General features: G+C 37.7%; 1 protein-coding gene across 3 annotated transcripts in view; it reads right to left on the minus strand.

Moving 5' to 3' along the window:
- Positions 1-23,720, minus strand: part of DIAPH2 (diaphanous related formin 2) — a 262,348-nt gene that overhangs the window by 217,174 nt on the left and 21,454 nt on the right. For 2 of the 3 annotated variants that reach the window (XM_087941079.1, XM_087941082.1), the window contains 4 exons: positions 22,469-22,573; positions 18,327-18,347; positions 7,268-7,407; positions 42-116 (listed from right to left, as the gene is read on the minus strand). In XM_087941079.1, coding sequence (XP_087797205.1) covers positions 42-116; positions 7,268-7,407; positions 18,327-18,347; positions 22,469-22,573 — 341 coding nt within the window. The remainder of the gene's footprint in view (positions 1-41; positions 117-7,267; positions 7,408-18,326; positions 18,348-22,468; positions 22,574-23,720) is intronic. The other variant, XM_087941081.1, reaches the window with a different exon arrangement.

The raw sequence follows: 23,720 nt of genomic DNA on the forward strand, positions 1-23,720 counted from the left end.
TTTTGCTTCCCCTTATTACTTCTTATATCTTCTATACTTACTGCCTCTTATCAAGGAGTTTTTCAAGGACATCCAAGAGAAGCCCAAGGCCTTCATGTCCAAAATTGTTAACCCAACTGTAAAAAAAAGTAAACTGCAAATTAGTTCATGCTTGCTCCATATACACGTAAACTTTCTGATGACTGATTTTTTTTTCAATTTTTTTATTGAATATGTATTAAAATATTGGATACAGTGTGACCTTTCTGGCATTTGTCTTTGCCATACATATTATAACATAAAACAATCAGCTTCTACTCATCAAACATTGCTAAATTTGTACTATTAACATATCCAGTATATTCATTTATATCTACAACATAAAACCTCACGTTTTGCTATTTTTATACAATCGTTTTATCCATCATATTCCATTGTATTTACATAAATATTATCCAATTTCAATTCTACAAATCATCATCATTTTCTGTTCTGACTCCTCCTCAGATCCAACCATTGGTACATTTTATTCCAAACTTCATAATATTCTGTATCTCCTTTGTTTTTAAGTTCTAACGTCAGTCTGTCCATCTCCGCACAAATCAGTATTTCTTTTATTATCTCTCTTTCAGAAGGAATCTCTTTGTTTTGTTTTGTTTTCAATTTTGGGCATAAACCGTTCTTGCACCTGTTATGACGTGCAGTATTAGATATACTGACCCTTTGTTTATATCTCTCTTTTACGATTCCTAATGGGAATAGTTCTGGTTTAAATTCTGTGTTTTGGGCTGATGACTGATTATTGCTTACCTACAGGACTTCCAGCATGGCTTATGCAGATGCTGAGTTTCCATGCTTAACAAAAGTTAACAGAAATTTGTACTCAAAATATAAGAGGCATCATTCACTTATCAATCACCAACATTACAAATGGAAAATCCAAATTTTAACCAAGAGAGCAGAATAACAGAATGACAGAGTTGGGAAAGATCTTGGAGGTCTTCAAGTCTAACCCCCTTGTGTAGGGTTTTTCTCAAGCAGGAAGCCCTACACCAGGGCTCCTCAAGCTTGGCAACTTTAAGACTCGTGGACTTCAATTCCCAGAATTCCTCAGCCAGCATAGGTGGTTGGAAAATTCTGGGAGTTGAAGTCCACAAGTTGTAAAGTTGCCAAGTTTGGAGATCTCTGCCCTACACCATTTCAGACAAAACGGCTGTCCAACAAAACGTTAAAAAGTCATGATATTTATGTAGTTATTTACCAAACACATCTACATTATATTAAAGTAACCAAAACATATTTACAACCCGCAAGGCATGTCACAACTTTTGAGCACCCCCTAGGGTTTGGAATTTGAAAGCTGAAACATCTGACACATCCTACATCATCCAATGCCTTCTCAGAAACCTCCAGTGTTGGAATGCCACTACTGGATACAGATCTTATTTTTCTATTGTTGCCATGTGAAGCACTTCATTTACAGATGCAGTATGTTTATAAAACTATAACCAATTGACCGGATAAATCTGGAATGCACAATTTCCTATTTTCTAAAGCCTGTCTATGCAGGCAAATCCACCTCTGAAAGAAATCTAACACCTCAGCCTTACAATAATTAACTTTATTCTAATTGTTTATTTTTTCCCCTCTCTCTATTTCCAGAAAAGTATTATTTTGACGTTTATATACTTGATCCTCAATTTTCCACACAGATGAACTGCCACACAAATACAAATAATTAAAATGAGCAGAGACACTTACAACGCCATCACAATGACAGTGTTGTGTTTGATTATTTCAAATAACTTATACTTAGCATCTACAGTTTAGCTCTTGAATGGAAGATAAATGAGTAGAACATTAAAAGTGTCAAAATTTGTAACATTCTGTTAATGGTTTAAGCTTTCTGAAACTTTAGACATCCACTAAATCCTAAATATGGTTTCTGCTTCAAAAATGCACGACTGCCATCCTATCCCCACCTTTTTTTTGATAAAACTCAAAGATTCTGGACATTGGCACGAGAAACATCAAGAAGCAGCAATCTAGAACTCCAGAACATTTGAGCAGTTGGGTTTCTCTATGTGTGTTCATGTTTGCGGTTGTTTATTGGTTTACCTTTGGCGTGCATGCAAACTCAAGTCACTAGATGTCCCTGCAGAGCCATCAAGGTTAAAACCGATTATCAATTGAGAAGCACTTCAGAACGTGCATTTTAAAGAAAACTCAAGAGGAGTCAGAATCAAAAAGTCTACAAAATAACACAATGAAATTAGGAAACGGAGGGACTCCAAGACATTCATATAATTAATAATAAGCCACGCAAACCGTCCTCAATTTTCTATGACATTTGAAGAGCTCTGGCTTTTACAGCTCTGGAAATTAAATTTGCAGTGGTGATGTAATTCTGGAACATTTCTCTTACAGAAGATCAAGTCTTTTTTGGTTTTGCCAGATTTTAGGTCAATGATGAAGAACTGGTAGCCCCATTTTCTGAAGTTGGAAGCCCCTCAAAATATAGTTCTAAAGTTCTAAAAATGGTAATTTAATTTAGAAAAATAAAGGAATTCCTCAAACCCAGGGAAAGAAGGGAAGGGAAAAGAAAGGGGGGAAAGGAAGGAGGGAGGGAGGGAAGGAAGGAAGGAAAACATTTAAAAGAAAAGATTATGAACACTCATCACTCAGGGTAGTGATGGAACGAGAAGCGACATTTATACAGAATAAGTGAAAATATTAAAACATTTACAGACATATTTTTCTGACAGAACCCAACAATACCAAATTCAGCTGTCTGTTAAAAGGGAATTTCAAAGGCGGCTGAACAAAGACAGTGGCTGAAACTACAGAAGCAACTGAGAGCACCAAAATATAGATAAGACGAAGCATCGCCCTTTAACAAAAAAGGACAATGAAGAGTAAAAAACAAACCCAACAACTAAAAGGGAAAGTATGGGGAAAGTTTAATGAAGCCTTGCAAAACAGAGATAACACTCATGGGTGAGAAGAATGCTAGAGCAATTAATAGGCACAGGGGAATTCTGAAAGAGTTGATTTTCTTACACTCAAAATACAAACAGTTTTGAGCAACTCTCAAAAATAAGTCTCCAAGGACTCAAATCACTTTCTCTAGTGTTATTTTGTTAGTTACATCTCAAAGTCATGTTTACTCAAGGCTAGGAGGTGGGTGATCAAGTAACAGTTCCCACCTCCTTCCACTCCACCCTCCGCCCTCCCCATGTGTCACTAATTTTTAATGTTTGGTTTTAATTTATTTATGTTTTAATGTCCATGTATACCTACATGTTTATGATTGCAAGCCACCCAGAGTTACCCTGTGGTAAGATTAGTTCAATCAAATCAAAAGGCCTTTGAACTCTGGTGCTGGAGGAGACTCCTGTGAGTCCCCTGTACTGCAAGGCCATCAAACTGGTCAGTCCTAGAGATCAACCCTCTTTAGAAGGCCAGATCCTGAAGATGAAACTCAAAGACTTTGGCCACCTCATGAGAAGGAAGGACTCGCTGAAGAGCCTAATGCTCGGAACAGTTGAGGGCAAAGAAGAAAGGGATGGCAGAAAAGGAGGTGGATGGATGGAGTCATTGAAGCAGTAGGCATGAGTTTAAATGGACTACAGAAGTTGGTAGAGGAGAGGAAGGCTGGAGGAACGTTGTCAGTAGGGTTGCGATGGGTCGGACACAACTTCATGACTAACAACAAGAAGATTAGTTTACTTTATTTAGTTTAGTTTATTGTCACTGCACCTCATACAACGAAATTAAATGCCATCTTCAGTGTACATTATAACTATAAAAATAACACACAAACGCACATCCTTCGTATTCGATACAACTGGATTGAAAAGATGAGCGGCCAATAAATTTTATAAATTAAAAAAATAATAATTACACATTGATTTCTTTTGCTCATTTCACCATAATTAGCAAAAGAAAAGGATTCTTAGAAGTAGATTTTATACTGTTCAAGTATGATAAATACTGTAAATGGTAAGGACCAGTGAGGAAATAGAATGTATTTTTCAAACAAACAATAAATGGCAATTAATGTCAAATGGAATAACCCCAGACCAAGGATCCCTGTTTCTAAATAACATGGGTCAAAAATGAAAATTGTTATTACTTTCTTTCTACTGGAGCATAAACTATACTACCAAGCATGGTAAAGAGTTATTACAGAGGGTACCTTGGTGAGTTATTTCAGATACATTAAGATTTATTGAATAATTTATTTAGCGTCTCTGGGTAGGAACTGCTTTTAAAAGCTCTGTGTAATGAACTTATTTTTCATCCATCCATGTACACTTTCATGTGATTTATTATTTTCAGCTGTTCTTCGGGGTTAAGGTGTCACAGTTCTAGTTTTCTAATAACATTCTCCTTAATGTTTTGGACAAAACAAGAGATCTATTCTTTTAGGAGATGTATTATTCCAGTTTATTATCTGTCTTCAAGAAATCACTGTTATTTCTTCCAAAACAAAGGGAAGAAATGGCAATGAAAATTCAAAAGACCTACACATTAATAATTGGAAATAAATGCCATTTCCAATGGCCACTGAAAATATGGTTTGGCTTCTATAACAGCCAGATAACAGGCATAAAGCTGTTCTTAAGATCACTAAGTTGTAGTTATTTATTAAATTTATAAATCACCCAATTTCCCATGACTGTGAGCAGTTAATCCAGGCAGAAGACATTCTAGCCCAGTCTATTATGTTGATAATGATTTTAGCTCCTGAAAGAAATATAATACATTCAGTCATTCATAATTTAGTAATGGTGTACCAGAAAACTATTCCCTTGTATAATTTCTATATTTTTAGATATTTTTTTATTCATTTGTACTTTATTCGCTTATCTTTATCTGTTTTCTATTTCTGTTTTGTTTGTAGATTTTCTCCAAAGGCGCTTTTAAAAATATAATATGCAGGACCTCCTGAACTTTTCCAGAGGAAAACCACTGAATGAGAATTGGAAACAAGAAAGTTAAGGGAATATACAATACTCTTCTCAATATCTGAGTTTATTTCCTAGTCTCTCTGCCTGCATATTTTAAGTTCATGTGCTTGAGTTACATAGTTTCTTTGTTTGCTGAAAATAAATAGGAATTCTCAAAATAACAATATGCTTCTGTATTTTTACAGCAACTCTTTGATCATACAAGTGTCAGCAGAACTTTGCTATTTTTCATGTATAAATTATTGCTAGGCAATGTACTCATACAACACTTCCTTATTTCAGTACCAACCACCTACCCCAAAAATGAATACCGACAAGTCACATGGAAACAAATAGTCAGTCAATCTGTCTGTCTGTCTGCCTGCCTGCCTGCCTGCCTGCCTGCCTGTCTCACCAGCTCAAGGTTGACTCAGCCTTCCATCCTTCCAAGGATGGTAAAATGAGGACCCAGATTGTTGGGGGCTATATGCTGATTCTGTAAACCTCATAGAAAGAGCTGCAAAGCACTGTGAAGTGGTATATAAGTCCAAGTGCTATTGCTATCTATCATCTACCTATAGCACTGTGAAGTGGAATATAAGTTGAAGTATTATTGCTAGCTAGATAACTCTATCCACCAGAGCTGTGGTGGCACAGTGGTTAGAATGCAGCATTGCAGATTAATTCTGCTGACTGCCAACAGTGCGATCCTAACCAGCTCAAGGATCCTGATCGGCTCAATCCTTCCATCTTTTTTGAAGTCAGTAAAATGAGGACCCAGATTGTTAGGGGCGATACACTGACTCAGGAAACTGCTTAGAAGGGGCTGTAAAGCACCATGAAACAGTAAATAAGTCTTAAGTGCTAAGTGCCCTATCTATCTATCTATCTATCTATCTATCTATCTATCTATCTATCTATCTATCTATCTAGTTGGATTGACAATAAATTAGTTACTCAGATACAACATGTAAAAAACAGGACTTGAATGAGCTACAACACTTCACTAAAGCATAACTAGTTTAGTCCAGAAGCCAGTTCATAATTTTCGTTTCCTGGAAATACATGGGAAAATTACATTAGGATGGAATTCCACTTAGGGTTAGGGTTGGATTTGGAAAAAAGAAAACAAATATCACCCATAGATTCACAGAGGTTGATTATCCTTTGAGGTTTCTTACATTTCCAATCCCCCTTATTTTCATTTCCTGGATAATCCATGGGAAATGCTAACAGGCAAAGGAGTTACTTTTCAACTTCCTGTTTAAGGACAGGGGTTGCATTTCTGGAAAGCAGACTTGCCAAAATCCCCTGCATATCAAGTGAGACAAACTGTCAAGCCCAGTTTAATGTATTCTAATTGCAAAGTTAAAGACAGCTTGAGGGTAGGTTCTGAATGCAACAAGGCAAAATATTAGCACACCGGCCATATGTTGGTGCATATAGAAGTATTCACAGCTTACCCATCAACAGCATTAATGTTCAGCCCTGTGCCTCATTTACCAGAGGTAAATAACAGCATCAATCCCTTAAAATCTGAAGCTGAAAAAAATAAAGAGCCTATCCTTCCAATACGGTTTCAAGGAAAGTGGCTTTACACAGTGTATGAGCATATCAATTCATAATCTACTGTGTTGGAGTCATTTGATTGATACGAGTTGCTATCTTGTGTTTAATAGCAATAGAAATTGCACATAGACTTATATACCACTTCACAGTGTTTTACATCCCTCTCTAAGCATTTTACAGTGTCAGTCTGTTGCTCCCAACAATCTGGGTCCTGATTTTAACAAACTCAGAAGGATGGAAGGCTGAGTCAATCTTGAGGTGGTCAGGATCAAACTTCTGGCAGTGGGCAGAATTAGCCTACAATGCTGCATTCCAACCACTGCACCACCACAGCTACTAAGACCTACTACTCGGCAGAGAACTTTTTTTTGTCTTTTAATGACCCTGTAATCCCTTGCATCAGGGTAAAATCATGGCATCAGAATGGAGCTGAATGAACAGAATGGAACTGGCCGGACGCCTTTTCTGTCGCCAATGTGGAGTTCACTGCAGATACAGAGAAATATCTGCAGCTACCTAGGATCGAACTCACAGCCTCCTGATTGTGAGGCAAGAGCTCCACCTCTAGGCCACTGCACAGCCCTGACAGAGAACTAGATAAATAAGATAATAGAAAGCAAAACAAAAACAAAAACAAAAACCACCCACTGAATATGTGGCTTTTTAATGTGACTGGTCTAAATCCTAAATTTTGTTTCAACTTGGCATACAATATTTTGCAAATTCCTACTTTGCAACACTTGTGAATAACAATTTCCCAAACCTACCTTACTGGATTGCTTGTCAAAGAAACCCTCAGAGATTCTAAGCAGTTGAGAAGTTTTTCTTCTGAGATACCCGATCGTAGTTCATGGACATATTCCTGCGATGACAGTGTGCACTCGTGTTTACTGTTTTTCAGGCCACCCTTAATAAGAAAAAAAAAACCAAGGGACAAACTTAATTTTGGGAAACAAAACTTAGTTGACGCATGTAATCAAAGAAAAGCAACTTTATTTCTTCCTGTCTCCAGGCTCCACTTCTTAGTAAAGTTCTCTACATGCCCAATGAACCTAAAATTAAATAACTCTGCAGATATAATTACTTACTTAACTAGGCTCAGGTTATTGGATTGTACAGTTCCTATCCCTTCATTTTCTTACAGACTTATCCTCTCACCCAACTTTAGCTGGGATAAAAGTTAGGAGTGAATCAATTTAACCATGTAATTCTAATGACAGTCATAATTCTCATGGGAATTTGGTTTTAAGAAGATACTTTTTTTAAAAAAAAAGTCTTAAATCCCTACAGACCTACACAGTTAAAATTGTATCTTAAATTCCCTGCGTGTTCTATATTGTATTAATGTGTTCAGTTAAGTGTTGTATATAGGAGAAGAGAATTGGCATATTATTATTTTTTAAAAACAATTGTTATACACATGCATACAGAGAGAGAGAGAGAGAGAGCAAACCTTCCTTAGTAAACAAGATAAGAGGAAACAAAACAGTGGTGGGATTCAACAATTTTTACTACCAGTTCTGTGGTTTGGCTGGACATGGACATGGCATGGCCTGATGGGCGTGGCTTGGTGGGCGTGGCAGGGGAAGGTTACTGCAAAATCCCATCCCCTACCCACCCAGTAACCAGCTTTCCAGCTCTGTTCTCCTGTGCAGGGCAACCGATCAGCTGGGACTTGGGAGGCAGAGAATAGATGGGGCAGGTCCAGTCAGAGGCTGCATTTGCTGGTTTTCCGAACTACTCAAAATTTCCACTACCGGTTCTCCAGAATTGGTCAGAACCTGCTGAATACCACCTCTGAAACAAAACCAGATGAGCTAAATCTACTTTATTGTAAGGTTACTGTCAGCCTTGGAAGCCGTTTTTTTACTTGGAAGGCTGCCACATTCAATGCCTGAGAATTTGGGAGGGGGGATTTCATAGTGGAGTAAAAGTCTAGACACAACAACATTCTTTCTCAGAGAGTCAAGGACATGTTGCCCTGCACCAGGAGAGGAGTGCTTGGAGGGATGTCTCCAGTTGGGACAAAGATTTGATTGGGCCATGTGATAAACTGATGAGTGCAGGCAAGGGATGGATCTTTGATTTCTCTTTTGTGAAGAGAATACCTGGAATTCTCAGATTTGGGTTTTCCCAGATGTGCCAATATGACAACTCTAATAAAATGGAACTTTGAGGAGTTGTTTGTCTCAGAGTTTATTGGGTTGGAGTTGGTCGGTTGGAACACTGACAGTTACATTAACAGATTCTTACAAGTTTGAGAGTACAAACTTCCTGCCAGCCATTTTCAATTGCTATACCTGTTAAGGGAAGTCCTTTTTAGTTTCTTTCTTTGGCTATTAACTAAGTGGAGATTCCACCTTCTCTTGCTTATTTCATAGGCAGCATCTTCTCTATCTGATCCTAAGATTATTCATGTATCCATAACATAGACATAGACATATAGACATATAGACATATAGACACATACACACACACACACATATATATAATGTATGGCATTCAGCTTTGTTCGGGTATTTTCCCACGTCATTGTGGTTGTGCTTTTAAAGTTGTAGCAACGTTTCGGCAGAATCTCATCTGCCAACATCAGGCTTCTGTATTGTGTTCGTCTGTGACTCACAGGTGAACACAATACAGAAGCCTGATGATGGCAGATGAGATTCTGCACAAGTAATGTTAAAATAAATATCAATAATTCAGTTGTCCCTTTTCTCAATAATAAATAAAAAATAGCAGACACTGATTTGGGCATCTCTAAAATATTAATTCTACATGTATAGAGATTTATTTCTTCCCAAACATTAAAACTATTGTATTTGAATCACCACTAAAAAGGACATCCATACTCAGAAAAGTTAGCTGATATTAATTCTTATAAATGTTTAGAAATCCCTAACCCATTTCCTGAAGTACTCAGTCTTTGGAACTTCAAAATTTCTCAATTCTTGCTCGTTGAGAAGAATCTAACTTACTTTTGCACCTTAAAACAGCTCTTGAGTCCCCCGCCATTGCAAATAATAAGTAATAATGAATCTATCCCAAATGGTTAGGAGATGCATTGAAATCCAAATAATTTCTCAATATACTTCTTAATGATCCCTCTGCATATCACCATTTGAATGCCACCAACCTAAGATTTTGTTTATTTGTTTAAATTGAGAAGAAAAAATAACCTATGGAAGGGAAAAGAGATTCTCAGTAGTAAATTTCCCCACTATCACTTTTCTCCTAATCTGGCTGGAGAATTTGAAGCCCTAGATCTCTGGTCTAACTCAACATTTTGCATTCAGAATATTAAGTATCTACTCACAGGCTAATTTTTAATACATACCCTGCTGGAAATTATGGTGTGTGTTTACACATGTACTAAGAAATGCGATGTGTTCTGCACATACAATGCCAAAAAAATATTTAAACAGATGTAGTTTAAATCTGCATTAATTTAAATCTGCATTGCGTTAACAGTTTTAACGCAAAACTATTTTAAGATCCTGAAAATCTATGTACAGTAGCTTTTCCGATCATGTTTACTTTAAATAAACATAGAGGACTATAAAATTTATATGTGAAAAATAAAACTTCTGAGCTGCTTATTTGTTTATTTCTCTTCTATGGCTGCTTGAGCTTGCTTTAAAATTGTGACTAACAACAAAGGTTATAACCACAATAGGAAAATACGCCAGGTTTAATTTAATGAAGATGCCACGGGCTGCAAAACTAATATTGATGCATTAGATATCTATTAGGTATAATGTTGAGGTACCTTCAGATTGCCGATTTCCAGTCATTCTAATCAGATCCAGATTATTTCATCCTTTTAAGCCTATAAAATTTACCACATGGCTTTTATGATGGAAAGGGACAGAGGGTGAGAGCACAACTGCACACAGGGAAAGAAATTAATGCAGTCTAACACGCACTGCCTTGCCATAGCCAGCTCCAATGAACACACGTACACCCTTTCACCTTTCCTCCCATTTACCTTGTAAGTTGTATCAGAAGGCAAACATCCTTCATAATGTTGATTCTCCATTTATAGTCACATCATCGCATGTACAACAAGAGTTCAAAGCCATTTGTTTCAGGAAGGGCAAGAAGAATAGGTTTGACCTCTAGACCACTTCACATTATTTTACACCACCATTGATCAAAAGGCTCTGCATAACGCAAATGTACAAAGCCAATTATAGAGCACAAAAGTCAAAAGGCGATACTCATTAGCGCTGGAGAAGAAAGAGAGTATATTTCACGTGTCAATAATAATGGCCAATTCAGCATTTTCCAGTCACTGTTGAGGAACTTCAAAAGAGCTGCAACCTAAACTTGCAAGCCCAGTTAATGTAAACAACGTTTAGACATGCACACGTTTGTGTTATTATGTGTAGTGATATCCAAATCTACCGCTTTGTGTAGTCCTAATATTCTTATTAGAGTAACTAAGAGTAGTAGGCAGAAACAGGAGATAACATCTTTAACTTTGTAAGCCACCCAGAGTCATCTTATAGCGAGATGGGCGGCAAATACACTTAATAAATAATAATATTCTTAGAATGTGTTTGTTTATTTATTTCTGCCACCCATCTCATATCCAATGATTCTGGGCAGCTTACCAATATAATTCCATGAGAGCCAGTCTCAAGCCTATTAAAATGGCTGAAAACAATTGCCTAAACATTCAGTTTTTGCAGTTAACATTTTTACTGAGTTATAAACAGAGGTGGTATTCAGCAGGTTCTGATCAGTTCTGGAGAACCGGTAGCGGAAATTTTGCTTAGTTCGGTGAACCGACAAATCCCACCTCTGACTGGCCCCGCCCCCATCTATTCTCTGCCTCCCGAGTCCCAGCTGATCGGCTGGGTCTTCTTTTGTTGTCCTGCGCAGGACCTTTGTTATTATATATGTTGACTGCAGCAAAGACTATTATTATATGCACAAAAATGGAAGGACACTTTGATTCCTACTATGGACGAAGTTGAAGAAGTTGGCTGAAATGGCAAAATTGATCTCTTTGATTAAAGAAAAGAACACAAGTACTTTTGTTCCCACATGGAAACCACTTCTGAACTTCGTGCTTAATATGGAAAAGAATGAAGGTCTTGATTTTACCAATTAGACAGATAGATCTTTACAGAAATGGCTTGTTCGTATTATTATGAAAAAGCAAAAAAGTTGTGATTTGATGTTCTGCCTAAACATTGTGAACATATGAAGGGGATCAGAATAACTACTTTATAAATGTCTACCTATAGAAATAATAAATGAATAAATAAGGCAATAAATAACAATAAAAATAATAAAAGGGACGCAGTGGTTCAGTGGCTAAGACACTGAGCTTGTCGATCAGAAAGGTCAGCAGTTTGGCAGTTCAAATCCCTGGCGCTGCGTAACAGAGTGAGCTCCCGTTACTTGTCCCAGCTTCTGCCAACCTAGCAGTTCGAAAGCACGTAAAAAACGCAAGTAGAAAAATAGGGGCCACTTTGGTGGGAAGGTAACAGTGTTCCATGCGCCTTCAGCATTTAGTCATGCCAGCCACATGACCATGGAGATGTCTTTGGACAGTGCTGGCTCTTCAGCTTTATAACGGAGATTAGCACCGCCCCCTAGAGCCAGAAATGTCTAGCACGTATGTGCGAGGGGAACTTTTACCTTATAGCAACAATATAAAAAATTATCTCTTTAAAAATCAATTGATTTAAGAGGTACCTCTACTGAATAACTTCAGAAAATGAAAAGCATTATAAGTCAAAGCTGGCAAGCAATGTTACCTTCAAGTAAGACCTCTGTCTGATAGATCTGTTGTCTATCAACATGCTGTACATGTTGTCATTTGTTAACACAAATGCATTTCTAGACTCATTAAGAAAAAAGGTTTTAAATTACTTACAAAGCAATGTGATTCTTGTTTATGTAGGAATAAGCAGGAAAGGAAAAGGCAGTTTGGTGTAGTGGTTAAGGCACCAAGCCTGAAACCAGAAGACCGTAAGTTCTAGTCCTGCTTTAAGAATGAAACTGGCTGGGTGACTTTAGGCCAATCTCTTTCAGACAGAAAATGGAAAGCTACCTTTGAAATCTTTCTAAGAAAACTGGAGGGATTAGTGCAGAAAGTCATCATGAGTCAAACCGACTTGAAGGGAGAAAAGCAGGAAATAGCTACTGAATGATCATATGAGTTTATCATATGACTTTCCTTTTTTTCCACGGAAAACTCTCTGTACCATTTAGCTAGAGGAAAACTTTTTTTTTTTTTTCAAATTTATTTTCTTGCAGACTTTTTACTGTCAGGCTCGGTGATATTATAAGTGCATAAGAGAGTGGAGATGTCACCATCTTATCAAGCTGATAGCAATGGAACTACATAACTCAACATTTTTCTTCTACTGCAATATCAACTAACCAGTATGCATTGTACTGATTCTCCCAACTATGACAGATGAGCAAACATCTCTTTACAAGAAGACTACATCATAGCTACAGCTCTTGTAAATTGCAGGTTGGCTTATTTCAGAACAGTGGTTATTATTAATAGACAATTCCTAAAGCTCCTTAGCTTGACCTAGTCTCTCTGCCTGTATTTAATGAAGTCAAGTCAGATATTTTTCCACCCACAGCATCCCTAATAGGATTTGTATATGTCTGATAGTTAATTATATCAGGGAGTACCTCAAGTTCACTAATCCTTTTTGTGCATCTTTCAACAGTTAAGACATGCTAGATGAAAGTATTTTGATTCGCACAACTGTGTCAACCATTAAGAGTATAAAAACTTAACGGCGTGTAGAAAGATAATGAAGAAATCAAGAAACTCCAAATATCACACAAGTCTCTGCAACTCCTTGAATTTATGGGAGTAGTATATCTTCACAATTCTGCAAGACCTTCTTTTTTTTACAGAGAAGCATGGCTGCTGTTTGATCACTGCCTCAAATTCTTGCCCCAAAGATTCTTTTTCAAAAGGCAACTGGGCTTTCTTGTTTTTCCTTGAAGATGTTTTGCTTCTCATCCAAGAAACTTCTTCAGTTCATCTAGAAGAACTAGAAGCTTCTTGGATGAGAAGCAAAACATCTTCATGAAGAAAACAAAACACAAGGAAGTCCAGTTGCCTCTGGAAAAACCTTTGAGACAAGCATGTCTTGGATGGCAGAGAATCTCCATAGATGCCACAAACTCTTGTTTCAGCTATCATGTTTTGATTCTGTTAAGAACATATTTTATCAGGCAAGAGTACTTGGCCAACCTTGCCTGCATGCAGAAGCTAAGCAAGGTCACACTTTGTTTTTATGAGGTGGGAGCCAGCTATAAAACAGGAGGTCTGTAGCCCCTACTCAGAATACAGCCCTTTAAGTAGAAATGACAGATCAATACCATACTGTTGTCAAGAAAACTATATGAATGTGTCTCCTTAGTCATCAGTTAGTGACCTTAATTTGATGATGCTTTTAGTTCTACTTCTGAAGGACACAGATACCATTATTCCAAAAGGATGGTTCTGTTTCAAATAAATATTTAGGGAATGCTGCAGAATGCCACCGAACAAAAGTAGCAACAATGGAAATGAGATATAGTTTACTGACCAAGCAGAAATAATGGTGCATTCAAATTTGCATGCCATCTTGGACTCTCCTATATCCAAGGGCAAAACATAAACCAAACTTAAATCTCAGGCAAGGATTTTTCTGTGTCGTGCATCTTGTACAAAATCATATGTCAGAATAAATTCCAAGAATGTAAAGGTTTTTAACTCCAGATAATTTTGATACACACACACACACCAATATTTCTTCTAAATTATGCTGCTTTCTTGAAAATGTCCTGCATTTGGTCATTTCTACTTTGCTTGGGATTTAAAACTTAAAGTCTTCAAGATTTAAACCTGTCCGTGTCCTTCTTGGGAACTATTAAAAGCTAAGAGAGATTTTTGTTTTGGAATTAAGATTTCCCCATGTTGAATTTAAGCAACCTCGTGAAATACATATATATATAAACCACTAAATTGTCAGAGGCAGTCCCTGAAAATAAACTTCCCGAAATCAGACAGGCATCCTCAACTCCCATGGGAAACAAAATTTAAAAAATATAATAAGGAAACAACATTTTGCAGCAAATCACTGCCACCTTTGCAATTACTATGCAGTTTTTAAATACACAGTGGTAATTCAAGCATTTCAATTCTTTCAAAATTGATAGTCTTGAAAAAAAAAAGGAAGGGGTTTTCAAAATCCATTTTCAAAGCTCTTCACCTACATATTCCCAACTGCTAGCCACAGTTCAAAGTGGATAATTCTTAACAGGATTACTGTCTCACAATGTTATATTTTGCTTGCAGCCTACCCAACATTATAACTCTTATAACATCTTCTTTTGCTATAGACATGTTAATATAAAATGCTAAAGCTTGAACCTGATTCTTTAATGTAGGATTCAGATGTAAGGAATCTAAGAAACGATTCAACCTCCAAATTTTATTACTTAGCTGCTTATCTCTAATGAAATGTACAAAAATACTAAGAGCGGTACTTATCTTACACAGGAAGAAAAAATATATATTTATATCACTGCACAGTATTTCATTTGGAGTACATTACATCTTTTATGTTCTTCCTAACATGGATTCGCACATACAAAAATCCTGAACCAATTAAAGAGCTACGTTGCAAAATCTCTCCAATTGCTCCATTGAACTATCTTCACTATTAAAATGTCCAACTTCTCCGATTCGAGTTACTAAAATGCATGCTTCGGACTTCTTGTGTTGTGCACCACTAAATTCCATTTACAATTATTTCTGAGGACTTGGGAACTGTAAATGAGAGTATAAAAATGCAGCAAGAGGTGTTATGTTAATCCAACTCATCTTTCCACAATATAAAAAATAACCTTCTAACCTCACTTAACCAAGTGGCTTAAAATAATATAAAGTTATCAGTTCTGGTAAAATATAGCCTAGCCCGGGAGAACGAAAAAGAAAACAGAAAAATAAGAACCCCAGACTATTCATTTCAAGGATGAATTTTAAGGAAGAACCTTTGATCATTTGTCAACTGAGCCACCCAAGAAATATGAATCTGGTTATAAAGTGTACTGAGATGTTACCAAGAATCTGATGACTCACGGGTTTTGTAAGAACATTAAGAGCCATGCTGCAGAGATAAATTTTACATCTCCATCATTTTACATCTTCCACTACCAATCAGACGCTTAAAAGAAGCCACACGCAGAATATGAGTACCACAAAGCCAACCTCCCTATGTTTCTGCAGAATTACTGTACCGTCTCATGAAGAATAGGAAAAGAATAAATACGAAAAGAGTAATTTAGAAACTGGGACTGCGTCTAGAAACCCATCATGAAAAAGAAACTACTTAAAAGTGCTTACAAATGAGAGTTAGATCTAGAATGTAAGGCACCAGAAAAGAAAGTGGGAGACCATTGAATTCAAGTCCCACCTCCCAGTCTTACTCCTGAGTCGCTTTTGTTTCAGCTGTTCTTGCCTTCTAGCAGCTCCGCGCACACACGCACTAGGAACAGGCTCCCCTGGGTCCTCTGCCTCGCTGCTGCCAGACTCCGAAGGCTACGGAGGCAGCACCCCACTCCCAGATTGTCCTGGCCCCATCTCTGCATCGGACCCAGGACCCTCGTCCGAGTCCTCTCCAGACTCCTGCAGAGTATTTTTAATGCCCGGATGCCCTTCCTGTTACCAATGAGTTTTGTTCAGCAGATACATTTTCAGTGTGTCCAGAGAGAGAAATGCCAGGCCTCTACTTAGGATCGAACTCACAGCCTCCTGATTGTCCCCTTTCTTCTTCCCCACTGTCTGATTCCACTGCCATGTGCACCAACTGCTGGAGAACCACAACAGCCAGTCTATTGTCCCCTTTTTTGTCCCTTTGTCCATGGCAATATTCCAAAATGTCCTACTTAAGCCTGTTGGGGTCTGATGAGAAGCTAGTCCAGATGTCTATAAACAAACAGTTTTCTTAAAATTTAATGTTTGGATGCCTCTGATACATATTTCCTACGCTTAGGCCTGCACTGACTCTCAAACTAGCTTTTTGGAATACTTGCAAAATCAGAAATAAAAAATTCATTATTCACTACACTCCAACCGTCACTTTGGCATTTTAATTTGCAGGCTATTCCTTGCAATTGCGGGAACTGCTTTCATTCGGGGGCTTAATACTCTAATTTGTTTTATTTATTAATCCACATTAATATTCCATTAAAGTGCTTTTAAGAGACTTACAATAAAAATGAGAACACAAGTACACCAATCAAAAGCATTAATACGGTAAAAGATACAGCTTATTTCTATCTGATTAAATCCTTCTTAAACAACTGAAAACTCTTAAAACTATCTTCAAATGTTTTCTAAAAGCTGAAAGAGTGTCAGCTGACCTCAGATTGATCCAAGAAGAAGCTATGACTGAGAAGGTAATTTTCCAGGCCCTGGACTCTCCTATGGCTCCCCTCTGTGTTGTAACTTGGGTCTTCTTCTTTTAATGACCCCATAATCCCTTACAGGGTGGAGTCTGAGCAACTGAATGGAGCTAGCAGAGTGTTTTTAATGGCCGGATGCCCTTCCTGTTGCCAAGGCAGAGTCTGGCTCAGCAGATATATTCTCAGTGTGTCCAGAGAGAGAAATGTCTGCCTCTACCTAGGATTGAACTCACAGCCTCCTGATTGGCTACCGCACTACTCCTCTGTTGTAACTTGGATGATGGACAACATTTATTTGAAGCAGACAGACCCAACGTTCGTAAGCGCCAAGTCTGTTGCTACCACAGTTCTAATCAGTTTCACTACAGGTAGTCCTTGACTTACAAGTACATATTTGTTTAGTGAAACCTTGAAGCTACAATAGCACTGGAAAAAGTGACTTATGGTGGCTTTTCACACTTATGACCACTGCAGCATTTCTCTGGTCATGTGATTAAAATCTAACTGGTTGGCAACTGGCATGTATTTATGATAGTTGCACTGTCCCCGGGGGTTGTGTGATCACTGTTTGTAACCTTCCTAGCTGGCTTCTGACAAGCAAACTCAAAAGAGAAGACAGAACTTGGGGAGGGGGGGAGTTAAACACATCATCAGCTTAGAATCATTGCATTTCCACAATTGCTTCCGGGTCCAAGCCCTCCTGAATTCCATTGACCTTTATCTGGTATCAATTTAGTACTGTGAACTTTAGTCGATTAGATTCTTGTGCATAGGGATTGAATACATCTTCTATGCTACAAATGCTCCTGGTTATCTGTGCCTAACAACAACTTACTTTTCTGGTCCCACCTAAAGTCTCAGGATCAAAGACTAAAATCACACAATTGCTATGAAATGCACCCATGCACGGCACAAGGTTCTTTACCAAAATGTGGGATCTAGATCAAAAGTGCATACTTTACCTTACAGCGATTAAACCTAATAATTTTGGATTCCCCTACAATATGTAACCCATTCTTATATCAGCACACCACAAATAGCAAAATAAATGGAACTTGTTAGTGATCAGTCAATTTAAGAATGGAAGTGAGTTTTATTAATCTTGACGATTCTCAGTTCATCAAATTCTCAATTATCCCCTCTCAAGGTTTCATTTCTATTTAAGAGACCACAGATTTGCCACAGGAAATTTGGGATAAAAATACTTAAATTCGATTCCATTCTCCTAAATTTTTAGGCCAGAATTATACTGAACATGAATCTACTGCAGCAAATAAAAGAGTCATGCAAATAGTCCATATAAGGTGTAATAATGGCAAACGATCCATCTATTTTTTCTAGTGTTATATCATGCAATCTGAAGCTAAGACAGATAAGAGATATACTCACCGGAACTTTACTTCCAATTATCTGCATGCAGTGATCAACGAAGAGAAGTGAGAGCAATGAATAAAAACAAAAAGAAGTACAATAAATAAGCTGAAGCATTTCACACAACCCACCAAGTGTTTAGGATTTAGTAAATTGTTAAAAAAGATGTTTAAAATTAAAACAGAAATATTCACAAACAAGCAAGTCCAGGAACTATAAAAAGAGATACTTTAATTGCACATATCCATAACAGTTTAATACAACAAAGAGGACTTGTTTGATTAGGAATACAGTGTGTATTAGTGCATGCAAAAAAAAGAACAGTGAAGAATTCATTAGGTACAGATTTTCACAAAACTGCCTCTTTTTTCCTGAGAAAAAGCTTGTTACAGGTTAGACAGCTGCAGCAAGCAGACTAAATTGCAGTGGTACTTTTATTATGTTTTCACTCTAAAATTTAAATAGCTCTCTGTTTTCATTCAGTGCATCTACACAGAATGCCAGTCATAATAAGGAGTTGCATTGTGTTCATTTTTGTAATTAACAATTAATTACTACGTATCATTTCTACGTTCCCACCTTTGGAAAACAAGGTGATTAGAACTACAAGATAATCTTCTTTTTTTGCAATTATCACAGCAAAGGGCTCACTACAGGAGAAAATTATGCTGCTGACTCAATTCTAGACCTGATTTCTAAAGAGAATGAGTCGAAGAAAGATATAGTTCAAAACATGATAAGAACAAAAAAAAAAATTGAGAATGGAATGAGCCGTTCTTAATCTATCTCCATCTCCAGTCTCCATCTCTATGTATGTATGTATGTATGTATATCATCTATACATGGCTCTTATGGTAGAAAGAGATGTTTGCTTCATCATAGTTCTAGCAGCATTTTTGGCAAATTCACACAAAGCTAGCTATAGTTTCAAGGAAACATCAGTATCTCCTCCTGTTGTATAATAGTGGCTGGTGGGACAACATTTAAGGAACTATAGATACAAGCCAGATCTCACCTCCATCATCTTCTTCAAAAGTTCTAGCAGAATATAATAATAATAGTGACCTACTGTTCAACACAGATCTAATATTGTATCTTTTGCCAAATATCACTAGATGGAATGTTATCATTCGGAGGAGATATCTGATATAGAGAAAACATTTTAATGCATTCATACAATGGAATACAGGGTCAAGAGGGCAAATGCATACCAAGTCCCCATTTAAATATAAAGTTTTCTGATTCAAATACCTGAAGAATCATCTAACTGCAGTAAGGATTAGCCTGATCTACTCTCGCAGACCAAACAGGCATGTTGAAGATCTAGCAAGATAAGGAATTGACTAGGTATGTTTCCTTGTAAAATACAAGGGAAAATCCCATGGGGGACCCACTGTCAACTCATAAAATATTTCTATGGTCTTTTTAGAGTTGCCAACAGAAAGGGAGGAGGGAGCACTGCAGCAGCTTACAAAACTGAAACTGCATTCCATAAATGTTTTCAGAGATAGTAACTAGGTGACTGAAGTTTCTGCCGGGGAAAATTCTAACTGGAGAACATGATGGGTGATTCTTGGCTATAGATGTGTCCCATTGGAGAATATGAATTATGATACACCCAGGGGGTGGGTGGAAACCAGGGTCAAGGGTGACAATGAATTATGTGTCTCAGAGTCGGCTACATCCAAGCAGTGCTGGCATGTTAACTCCCAATAAATCCTGTTTAAGTTTTGGAAGTTTGGCTCGAGACTCATGATTTAAATAGGGGTAACTGCCGGAGCCCTGACACCCACTCAGGGTTAGGGTTAGGTCTCCAAGAACTCAGAGAGCAAAATGGACACGAGTGTTCATACAGCGTTACCTCCATTTTGCATTCTGATTTAGTTACGTTAAGAGTTTATTCTCATTCTGCCTTTAGGTATTTGAAAAAGGGAACGGAATACACAAGCTTGCATCTCCCAAATCACCCTAAGTACAAACAATAACTTGAGCACAAAAAGCTGAGTAAGATTTTGAGGTTTTTGGCACCTTGAAGTAAAGTAAAAGCCATATCCACCCCATAATTCTGTCTAAGGTAGGCTAGGGGCAAAAGCACTTATCAGTTGAAACATATTTCTGCCCTCAGATAGCCAAGCAAATTAAAGAACATGAAATCTATCAATTCTGGTTGAGGTACCAGCTTGTAAAAAAAAAAGTGTTGCAGAAAGATGAAGAAGAGGAGGAACTGTCATGCCCCTGTCGGAGTCTGAATCTGAGGAGGAAGACGAACAGCTGACAGGGAGTGGGAGGGTGGCTCCGTTGGTTGTGGAGGCAGCTGGGGAAGGGCAAAGTCCAGCTGGGCAGAGCAGGGGAGGGGTAGAACAAGGGAGAGGGGGTTCAGAGGAAGACCCAGGCCCACCCCCTCTTCATCCTAGGGCATGCAGGGAGGAACAGAGAAGAGAGCAATGTGGGTTGCGTGGCTTATGGGGGAGGAAAGAGCCCTGATTCCCTTCATTAGCCACACCTGGGAATGAGAGTTTAAAAGAACTGAATGCTGACTGCGGCAGCTGCTGGAAGCAAACATGACTTTATCCTATGTTGACTTTGCTTATCTATGTTCCTAGCGTCTTCCCAACCATGCGAGCTTTGCCGTGACTTCACGTCTGGAATTCTTGCTCCTTCCCTGCCAAACTAATTACCTCATTTTGACTTATAATTACAGTTTGTATTGACCATGTTGTGGACTTGATTCGTTGTAGTCAAAGGCTGTTCCTGGAAGTTTTTCTCCAGCCAGAAGGTAACCTGGACATTGGGGGCCAATTGGAGCTAATAAAGGGACTCTTGTTGATTATCTGACTGTGTTCCCTTTGTGCCACACCCCAGGTCATCACAGGTACTCTGCTGTTGCTTTCATCTTACAATGCTTCCTACACTGCTTGTTTGTTAGGGGTAGCAAAAGCTATTTTATACATAGCATTACATCTGAGAAAACCTACAATCTTAAGTAGCTGCAGCCTGATATTAACATGATACAGGAGAACATTATGGGAAGTACAGATAGATCCTCAATGTACGACCACAATTGAGTCCAAAATTTAGGTTGTTAAGTGAGACACGTTAAGGGAGTTTTGCCCTGTCTTCCTTGCCACAGTTCTTAAGTGAATCACTACAGTCGTTAAATTAGTAACACAGTTGTTAAGCAAATCTGGCTGCTCCACTGACTTCGCTTTTTCAGAAGGTTGCAAAAAGGGAACCCCTAGGACACTGCAACTGTCATAAATATGAGTCAGCTTTCAAGCATCTCAATTTTTACCATGGAGAATGCTGCAACGGTCATAAGTGTGAAAACGGTCATAAGTCACTTTTTTTCAGTCCCTTTGTAACTCCGAACAGTTGCTAAATGAACTGCTGTACAGTGTGGTAGTTTGGAAGTCACCAAATACATATTTCTATTAGCAGAACGGAAGCAACAAAGCCAGGGGGATCATTTCAGCACTTTAAAAATGACAATTAATTTCATGATTTCTCTTGAAGATCTGCATTTTAAAACAATCGTTTAGAATCGAGAAGCCTCTTGTAAAAAGCTACTTTACAAAAAAAAAAGCATTGCTTGCACAAGGCATGCAGAATTTTGCGTAACAGTCCTAGCAGTCGGATTCCTCTTGGACCCAAACAGATTTGAGACAGGTTAGGAAACATCCTAAGAAAGAACAGCATACGAAAATGAAATCATTGATCCCAGCAGGTTTTTTTAAAAAAGATAGCACCAAATTTATAGCATCAGTCAACAAGAAAGCAGTTAGGAAAGATATTTTTGCACCTTAAGTCAGAAAGTCCAATTTTTTTTTTCTTTCTGTTATCATGCATGCAAGAGACACTGTGGAAAAAAGCTTGATAATTATTCCAGAGAAATGGATTTAAATTACTTATTGGTTTACTGTAAGGAGAGAATCGTGTTTCAAATGACTATCCGGGTATGAGATATGCAATACATTCTAATTAAGGCTTTTATCTACCCTTGAAGGCATTTTAAAGGATTTCAGGAAGAAAGCTTTGTAGGTGCTCTTAATAACGATAAACTGAAGCAGAAATTTGGAGATTTGAGCTGAAAACTGCAGATGTTGTTAAGAGTATTAGTCTGACCTATCTTGGGAAGCGAGGAAGGCAGAAACTCTACTCACAGATTTGGCAGTTGCAGAAATGTACTGGACAACCATTTCACGTTTTGTGGTCAAATCTTTATTCCGTAAAGGAGCTTTCCGTTCTTCATTTAGATTCATGTCTTCCTATAAATAAATAGGCATAACATTGCCAAGATTGGATTATTATGTCATAGTTTTTCTTAATCTTCATGACTGCAGATGCTAAGAATTGCTCTACATCTAGGCAAAATATAGGGTTGGCTGGTTTATTTGAGACAGGCTATTTCTCATCGTTATCCTGAACTATTAGTTTATGGAAGCAGCTTTAATGTACACTTCAAACTCTTCCTTTTCTCAGTCCCCATATCATACCCAATGTCGGCAAAATGAGGACCCAAATTGTTGGGGACAATAGGCTGACTCTGTAAACTGCTTAGAAAGGGTTGTAAGTACTGTGAAGTGGTATATAAGTGTAAGTGCTATGGCTTTCGCTATTGCTATCTGTTGTGAGTTACATCATTTACAATCCCTATACCATTTGAGCCATAACATCATTAAGCAATTGATGACTTTTGCACAAATGTATCCATCGGGCCAAACTCTTAAATTCATACAAGTGGCAGAATGTCAGTTCACGACATGATTGTGCAAATTAGGTCAATCTCCAAGATATGCTATTTTCTGATTAAGTGGACATTCCTGAATAATCTTCACCCTCCCCCAATTAGTCTTTAAAGCAAGACTTCACTGTGGATGGGATATTTTACAATTTTATAATGTTGCTTTACTTTTTTAAAAAAAAATCATCTTAAACTATTTGGTTTTTAACGTTTTATTATATTGATTAAACTGTACATTGCCTGGAGCCGCTCTATGAAGTAAGTGGGTAATTTAAAAAATTTGATATATAAATAAATAAAGATGCTGTGGGGAAATAAAACATAGGACGTTTGAACAGTTACATAATTAACAAATGCCTGTTTACAAAATTGTGGTTCACAATGCAATTGTTGTTATGGTGATAAGCTTCAACATGTTTTATTTTTTTAAAAAATGAACTGAAGAACAGGAGCTTATATTAATTCTTTATACCGCTGCTAAATTGGACTACAGCCTGAAAACATATATTCCATAATAAATGTATTCATTTATAGATACACTCATGGCGGTGCAGTGGTTAGAATGCAGTACTGCAGGCTACTTCAGCTGACTGCCGGTTGCCTTCAATTTGGCAGTTCGATTCTCACCAAGCTCAAGGTTGACTCAACCTTCCATCCTTCCGAGGTCAGTA

This window comes from Pseudonaja textilis, chromosome 12, assembly GCF_049901715.1.
Source record: "Pseudonaja textilis isolate UNSWEBS1 chromosome 12, rPseTex1.2, whole genome shotgun sequence".
NCBI classification, from domain to species: domain Eukaryota; kingdom Metazoa; phylum Chordata; class Lepidosauria; order Squamata; family Elapidae; genus Pseudonaja; species Pseudonaja textilis.